The sequence below is a fragment of the Mchenga conophoros genome, linkage group LG4 (assembly GCF_057382185.1).
Source record: "Mchenga conophoros isolate Kocher_MC1m ecotype Shallow Benthic linkage group LG4, M_conophoros_male_GT1.1, whole genome shotgun sequence".
Classification (NCBI taxonomy): domain Eukaryota; kingdom Metazoa; phylum Chordata; class Actinopteri; order Cichliformes; family Cichlidae; genus Mchenga; species Mchenga conophoros.
In genome coordinates this window covers 5,334,846-5,343,351 of record NC_140529.1, presented here as the reverse complement: position 1 = coordinate 5,343,351, position 8,506 = coordinate 5,334,846, and the positions used below count along the sequence as shown (strand labels likewise).

Here is an 8,506-nt window from a genome sequence, read left to right as displayed (position 1 = left end):
TAGTTTAGATCAACTGCTCTGTCAGATGTATGCCTATTCAACAGACAATGCATTTAAGTATAGTGTTTCAGTTCAAATGGCTTCAGAAGGAGTTTGGTGTCAGGCTGGTCCAACTATTTCAGAAACTGTTACAGGATTTCTCTACCCTGCCAGGAAGTGTAAGAGGGAAAAATCCTGTGAGGTTGTTGAACCAAAATGCCTCTTTCATAACACCCAGATTGCTTCAGGTTCTTATGGAAGCCTGTTTCCGCCACCAAAAAAAAGCTAGTATCCATAACTCGAAATTAGTTATTTTCTCGAAATTTCGAGAAATAATAACTCGAAATTTCAAGTTAGCTCTGCCAATCAAAAATATACGTGAATGGAAATGACGTCATTCACGTAGATTACTGATTGGCAGCACTAACTCGAAATTTCGAGTTGCTTTTCTCAAAATTTTGAGTTAATATGTCGAAATTTCGAGAAAATAACTCGAAATTTTGAGTTATGGATCCTTTTTTTTTTTTTTTTTTTTTTCTTTTAGTGGCGGAAACGGGCTTCCATAGGTTCTTGAGTCCCTTGTGGGAAATTATAATTTAATTGTAGCTTCAACATTGACAAGAACCACACATGTGAAACGATGTTAATTACTAATAAAGTTAAAGTGAAAAAGGCACATATTCCATACAGCCATTATTTCAGAGTCTTGATGACATTAAAGCTTAACTCTTAACTTTTTCAGATTTAATGACTAGAAAACTGAGGTGAATGTTTTTGGTTTTTGACCTCCAACGTGTATTTAGATACCTTGGCCCAGTATAATAAGCCAACTGTCACAAACCTGGGGCTGAAAGTGGACTCTGAACGTGACAGATTAAGGCAGTTGTAAAATCAAGCTTCTTGCAGCTCAGGCAGCTGTCACAGCAGCACTTTGAGACAGTGATCCACGTCTATGTTAGCACTCAGCTGGATTACTGTAATGCACTTTATATAGGGATCAGTGATTCATACATTACTCGTTTACAGAGGGTGCAAAATGCTGCAGCTCGTCTTTTATCTGGCACTTGAATGTTTGAATACATTTGCCCTATTTTAGCTTCACTTCACTGGCTGCCCATTCATTTTAGGATTCATTTAAAAATTCTTTTATTTGCTTTTAAAGCCCTCCATGGCCTAGCCCCATCTTATCTCTCTTAGCTGCTACAGCCTTATACACTCACCTGCTCTCTCAAGTCAGCTGATCAGCTGCTCCTGAATGTAAACCTCGAGGAGATCGTGCTTTTCCTGTAGCAGATCCAAAACTGTGAACGATCTGCCTTTAGAGATAAGACTCGTGATGGCAGCTACGTTGTAGCCACAGCTGCCCTGGGGCGCACTGACAGAGGCGAGGCTGCCGGACACTGGCGCCACCGGGCCCTCTGACCACCACCAGTAGGCAAACACGGGGTTAGTATCTTGCCCAAGGATATTTGGCATGCAGCCAGGAGGCAGCCTGGGATCGAACCACAGACCTTCTGGTTAGTGGCTGACCTGCTCTGCCACCTGAGCTACAGCCACCCCAGAAAGTGCTTTATAAATAAAGATGGATTGGATTGGACATCTTATAGTTTTTAGGTCAGTGTTGACAGGAAACTGACTCTGGATTTGTCTTTAGCTCGTCTTTCTTATCTTGACCTCTGTGATGTCCTTTCACAGAATACTAAGCTATGAGATTGTTGTCTATACTGTGATAACGTTTTACTAACATTCACAAATCCTCATGCAGGATGATAACATGTAGTTATAAGACCTAAGTGAAAAAAAGCTGTCTCATATGGAAACAGAGGTTTCTGCTGGGTTGGCAGTGTTGGAACATACAATGGAAAAAAAAGCAGAAACAGAAAAACCCATCATGAAAACAAGGCAATAATTTTGAGTACATTAATGGTTTATTTATAATTAATCACTGAGGAAATGTGCGGAAAGTTCATACCCAGCACAAATGTTCGCATCAGGTCAAATTTCATTTGACCTGATGCGAACATTTTACAAATTTACTTATGAATTAAATTACATTGAAAACTGACATGTAATTAAGTTTACTGTTAGTGTACTTATGTATCTTTTCCAAACATGGAAGCACGTGTACTTAATTTTTTTATTTAATTTATAGTACTTTATACTTCTACTTAAGTACATTATAGTACTGTATTTAGTTAACTCTTTTACTATTTTCTTACCCCTGCTGTCTAATGAAAACCACATTTTTCTACTTGTGATGATTTAAAATTTTCTGATGAAATTACTTGATTTGTGTTTTTCTTTATAGAATGAACATTTCCCTTTTCTTAAAACATATAAAGATTTTTAAAGTTTTTTTCTGAGCTCATGGAAAACGCCTCTTATGGTTATCCGATCCTGACTGGACAGTAGTGCTACAAACTGGATGAATATGATGACTATGATGTATCGCTGTTGGTCAAACTGCCCGTTATTAAATAAAATAGTTAAAAACACTTTTAAAAGAAGGTCCACTTAAGACATAAAATGCAACATACACATAATGCAGCAGTAATAATATCTCAGAAACATCACATCATACTATAGCTCTGACACTTTCAGTTCATTCTGTGATATTTTTAGTACAACTGATTTCTATGGAAAACAAGTGCTGCTTCCTTGATTGAGGAATGTGTTACATAGTGATATTATCTGGTTTCAAACTCTTGCAGCTATGCTAAAAAATTGTTGGAATACCTTTGGTGTGTTTTAGAACGAACCTGTTCTGAGACATATTTTAAAGATGAGCCTTGTTGGTCTGCATGACTCCCTTTACTTAGACTTGGTTCCTCCTGCGCCAGATGGCGCATTGGGCGGCAAGGGATCATCAACGAGCTCGATTTGCAGCCACATCTTCAGCCTCGTCCCATGAAAGATCGACCATTTTCAGGTCCTCAATGAATGACCGTCTCCACGTCTGTTTTGTCGTCCGCAGACATGAAGACGGTCATTCATTGTGGACCTGAAAGCATGACTCCCACTGTGTGTGAAATGCCATGTTAAGCCAAAAGGCTTACATACTAATGCGCATAAAGATAATAAATAGTCTAAGATGAGTATGCCTTCTTGAGTGAGATGGTGATTGGCTGGTACAGAAACAAGAGGAAAAAAGAACTCAAATAAGAAGTTCTTGGGTTCCTGGTACAGATCAACTAAAGTAAGTAAATCCAGGGGTAGGGCAGCACGGTGTCACGATGGCTGCCTCAAAGCAACAAGGTCCTGAGTTCAATTCTGACATCAGGCCAGGGTCTTTCTGTGTGGAGTTTGCATGTTCTCCGTGTGTTTGCGTGGGTTCTGTCCGGGTACTCCGGCTTCCTCCCACAGTCCAAAGACATGTAGTTAGCGGGGATAGGTTCGTTCGAAACTCTAAATTGAATGCGAGTGTGAATGGTTGTCTGTGTCTATGTGTTAGCCCTGCGACAGAGTAGCGACCTGTCCAGGGTGTAGCCTGCCTCTTGGGACACCTGGGATAGGCTCTGAAAAAGCCCGTCCTAGGCAACCATGAAAAAGGATAAGCAGAAGAGAATGGATGAATTAAGTATGTGAGACTGCAGCACACTGAATAATCTTCAAATGTGTGTTACATACCTCTGCTGCGATGATATTCTTGAAGGTTTCATTGAAAAAGCTACTTTTACATAAATAGGCTGATATAAAAGTATATAAAAATACATTTCTTAGGTTGTTTTCACTCAGCAGTAGTAATGCTTTAGCCTGAGAAATTCCTGTCAACAGCACTGTGGTGTTGAGCAATGCAATAAAAAACACTTTGGTTGTAAGCACCATTATCAGCAGTTTTTGGATGTCATGTGTTACATCAGCTGAATCAGCTTCAGTTTGTGCAGGTTTTATGTACTAGGCCAGCGTTAACTCAAATAATCTAACTTTTATACAGCACAGTAAAGTCCTGAATATACCGTCCTGAAGCACCTGTCCTTTATATTTTGCCACAAAAAAGGACGTTCAAAGATGTACTGGAACATCTGCATACATACATGAAAATCTAGTTTTCACATTTTTACCGAGCTTTAAAGTCAATACTTTGGTATGAAAACCTTTATCCTACATATTCTATATACCACAGGCTGAACTCTCGTAGATAGCATTCTTGTCATTTCTCTATGCAGTTTTTAGGAATAGTTCTCCAGGCTTCTTCTTAAAGAACGTGCAAAGCTCTTCTTTGTTGGCCTCTTTCTGTTCTGTACTCTTACACTGCTTCAGTAATGTTAAGGTCGAGCTTTGGGGAGGTCAGTCCATGGCTAAGAGGGATCATAATTCTATCACTTTGGCAAGCTCTCCAAAACCACTGGGTGAGGGACTCAGGGTCTCAGTTCCCTAGATGTTCACTGGTGTTGGTGTGGTGGGTCTGCCCCTGTGGAAATTCACCACCAGCTCCTGGTTTTCCCGTGTTGAACTGGAGATGGTTCTGCTGGCACTAGTCCACAAACTCCTGAGTCCACTGTCTTTATTCTGAGTCATCCTCACTTTTAATAAGGCCAACTATGGCAGAGTCATCAGGAAACTCTTGCAGATGACAGTCTAGGTTGGTAACTGTCTGCAGTGTAGAGAGTGAACGGGAATAGTGCTAGCACAGTTCTTTATAGGGCCCTGTACTGAAGACCAGCCTGTCAGAAACACAGCCTTGCATCCTCACATACTGTGGGTAGCCAGTGCGATAGTCCAATATCTATTGGGACAGGTAGTAGTCCACCCCTGACTGCTTGTCCCTCACAAGTCCAGGTTGGATGGGGTTAGCACTGGAGAAACTAGAGAAAGAACATTAGCCTAACTGTGCTTCCAGGCTTCTTCAGGTAGCACGATCTCGGTGCAGGAGGTAGATGATGACATCATCCACCCCAATGCTAGACTGATAGGCTTTTGCAGTTGATTCAATGGAGACCTAACCGGGGCTGAAGATGCTTCAGTACTAGCCTGTCGAGGGTCTTCTTCAGATGTGAGGTCAGTGCTACTAGCTTGTAGTTGCTGAGGTCTTTTGGACGTGTGATCTGTGGTAATGGTACCACACAGGTACTGAGTAAGAGCCGCTTAAATAGGCAGCCTAGTAACGTGGTACCGGAAGATAGATGTTGATGGGGGAGAAAATGTCTGTTTATGTCTGTTAATCTCTGTTATCTTCAGGACTGGTGGTAGATTCAACTAAAGAAATTGAAATAAATTATGTCCTTTGTTATACACAGCTAGTAACAAAGTGCCAAAAGCTATAATTTAAAATAGGTTCTTTGCTAAGTTCTCTGTTAGGAGTAGACACGACTGATTCATCACTTGAGTTTTGTTCCTTTTTTTTAATGCATGAATCATTGCAGGAATGAAAATGAGTAAAAAAGCCACCAATCTCCATATTAAAACTTAGAGCTTAAAAGCCCTTGAAAAGGCTAGGAAAGTACTGCTATTTAAAAATTAGCGGACGGTCTGGCACATTGGAAGCAAGGTTTGGAATAAACGTTTTAAACAGTATTTTTAAACAGTATTAAACAAATACATTCATACCATGTGCGTGTGCATATCGGCTCTCATGTCCATCAGGACGTCTACATGTTTTTTGAGAAAATCTTTATATATTTTACCCATGTTGCTTGTTACCTGTTGAACTACGGAAAATGCTTTGTCATTGCACGTGACTATCTCCCAGCAGGTCACATTAAACATTAAAGTGGATGATGAGATTTCTACGAATCAGGAGGAGAAAAAAATGCAACTTCATCCTGTGAGTCACAGCTGGTACAGACGCCCCGGCTCAGTGATTGGTGGAAACATACGTCACATCTTGCACGAGCACTTCCGGTGGAGTATAAATACAGGGACCCGCGAGTGTGCCGTTTCACACCAGGGGAGAAATCTTTGAGGAGTTTTTGCTTCAACAGTGTTTGAACGGAACTTCTTGACTTCGTCCCGCTTTGTATTTCAGCTACTCTGCACTTCGGAAGAAAAACCCTTTTTTACTTGAACACTACACATAAAGTCGACGTGAAGCTTTATTTTTGCACCGTTTTTGTTAATAAAAAGCACAAGAAACGCCAGCCGAAATGGAGTCCCAAGTGCGCCAGAACTACCACCGCGACTGCGAGGCCGCCATCAACCGGATGGTGAACATGGAGCTGTTTGCGTCTTACACCTACACTTCTATGGTGAGAACACGTCATGTGATGCTGATGTCTGTAATAACCTTAGTCTCAAGCTATATTAGCTTAATGCTAGACAAAGAGAACGGAGTAGAGTCGTTAAATGTAAAGTCCGGTATGTTGTTGCTAATTTCAGTAATGCATGATTTCAGTCGCAGCTCGTTTGTTGGTTGTTTATCACAGTTGGGCAGGTTGCCAGATGCGGAGTGTATTTTCACCCCAAACACATCACCGAAAAACCCAAATGCTGCGTCGTGCTTCGTTTGGCTTTTCTTTAGTCTCGAGTTCAGCAGTTACCTCGGTCTAAACCAGCTGAACTGTCCATCATGAATCATGTCTGTCTCCATAACTGTTTGTCACGATGCTGTATTTGCAGAAGAATTGGTGCTGTGTACTAATAACCTGTGTCTGATTTGTCAGGCCTTCTACTTTGACCGTGATGATGTGGCCCTGCCAGGCTTCTCCCACTTCTTCAAGGAGAACAGCCATGAGGAGAGGGAGCACGCTGACAAGCTGCTGTCCTTCCAGAACAAGAGAGGAGGTCGCGTCTTACTCCAGGACATCAAGGTGTGTACAAACTGAACCAGTCCTGCTGTGACATACCTGACTGTGTCTCTAACACAGAAACTGGGATTAATGAGCAGTGTTATGACACTTGTTCTCTTGTTGTTAGCGTTAGTGTGTAATGTGTATACAGAGCTTAAAACAAGTGTTCAGTCTCTAACAGAGTTGTTTGTTGTGCAGAAACCAGAGCGTGACGAGTGGGGCAGCGGGCTGGAGGCCATGCAGTGTGCTCTGCAGCTGGAGAAGAATGTCAACCAGGCTCTGCTGGACCTGCACAAGCTGGCTTCTCAGCATAATGACCCTCATGTAAGTGGGAGTTGGAGGGAAGAGTTTGGGGTTAAAGACTGAACTAGTTCATGCTGTGTATGTTTGACAAATCATCAAATGTTAACTGTAGTTTGTTTTCCCAGCTGTGTGACTTCCTGGAGAGCCACTACCTGGATGAGCAGGTGAAGTCCATCAAGAAGCTGGGTGACCACATCACTAACCTCACCCGCATGGATGCCCACAACAACAAGATGGCAGAGTACCTGTTTGACAAGCACACTCTGGGTGACAAGAGCTAAATGCTGAGACGTAGAAGTGAGCCTGGAGTCAGCATGTTAACAACACAGGCTTTGAAGTAAACTCACTTCTGCTCCAGCTGATTTCTTTCCTGATTTCCTGGCTTTAAAGCTGGCATCAGTTCTTGTATGTTGTGGTGTTTGTGTGAAATGTCACATGGAGCGATGGATGTTATCAGGGTATGGCTCTGCTTCTAAGCTGTCTGACATTTGGAAATGTTTCTGATCTGTTCATCTGAATAAACCTTTTGAGCTGGATCTTTGGTCTCTCTGCATCTGTGACTCATTTTACTGATTAGTTCAAGCAGTCCAAAAACTAAATCACAACTTCATTACTGACTTTGTCAGATTAAAGATGATCTCAGGTCTTTCAGTTAATATTTCTACTTATTGGCACCAAATACAAACGAGGCCATATCAGATGTAAATATTACTGGACTTGCAGGACATCGCTATGGCAGCTTCAACAAGCACCACACATCCGAAATGGCAAAAGTATATTACTTCATGTTAAGATCTAAATATAACAGCCAATAACTAACATGAAAATATGGAATAAAGTGGACATGTGATCTAATGTTTTACTATGATGAATCTTTGGTGGGTGTTCCTTTTTGGTACAAATCTTTGTTTGCCTTGTTATGGATATTACTGTAATGCACCATCGCCATCTACTGGAGAGATTCGGTTTCTGTTAACATCTTTAAAGCAGGTAAAATTAAAAAAAAAAACTAAAGGTGTTTTACATTACAGCCTGCATTTTTTTTTTTTTTACCTTATGCTGTTCAAGTTCAACTTTATTGTCACTTCAACCATATACAGTTTAAAAATACACAGTGAGGCGAAACAACGTTCCTCCAGGAACCAAGGTGCTACAAGACAAGTTAGTGCAAAAAAAGATAATATATAATATATCTAGTAATAATATTGTGCAAAAGAGCATTTACAGGTTGGTGTGTGCGATGGTTTGGTGGTGTAGGTCAGTGTGTTTGCGCTTTGTGTTGGTTAGTCAGTCCAGTCTCAATGTTTTGAGGTATTTGAGTTAAGCTGAGTGATAATGTTAGTGTGTGTGTGTGTGTGCGTGTTTATCAGTCAGTCCCTTTTTGCTGAGGAGACGGATGGCTTGTGGAAAAAAGCTGTTGCACAGTCTGGATGTGCGTGCCCGAATGCTTCGGTACCTTTTTCCAGATGGCAGGAGTGTAAAGAGTGTGTGAGAGGGGT

General features: G+C 41.3%; 1 protein-coding gene across 1 annotated transcript; it reads left to right on the top strand.

The window, feature by feature from the left end:
* Nucleotides 1–5,840: 5,840 nt before the first annotated feature.
* Nucleotides 5,841–7,543, top strand: LOC146575368 (ferritin, middle subunit). Its single transcript, XM_085270024.1, has 4 exons — nt 5,841–6,164; nt 6,579–6,725; nt 6,903–7,028; nt 7,133–7,543. Exons 1-4 carry the CDS (start codon nt 6,063–6,065, stop codon nt 7,286–7,288), a joined length of 531 nt encoding a protein of 176 aa, XP_085126150.1. The 5' UTR covers nt 5,841–6,062; the 3' UTR covers nt 7,289–7,543.
* Nucleotides 7,544–8,506: the final 963 nt, after the last annotated feature.

What these genes read in the sequence shown, in the direction of transcription:
- LOC146575368 (XM_085270024.1), top strand. Translation starts at nt 6,063, where the DNA reads ATGGAGTCCCAAGTGCGCCAGAACTACCACCGCGACTGCGAGGCCGCC. An exon ending in CTTACACCTACACTTCTATG is followed by an intron (nt 6,165 to 6,578) that starts GTGAGAACACGT and finishes CTGATTTGTCAG; the next exon opens with GCCTTCTACTTTGACCGTGA. An exon ending in CTCAGCATAATGACCCTCAT is followed by an intron (nt 7,029 to 7,132) that starts GTAAGTGGGAGT and finishes TTGTTTTCCCAG; the next exon opens with CTGTGTGACTTCCTGGAGAG.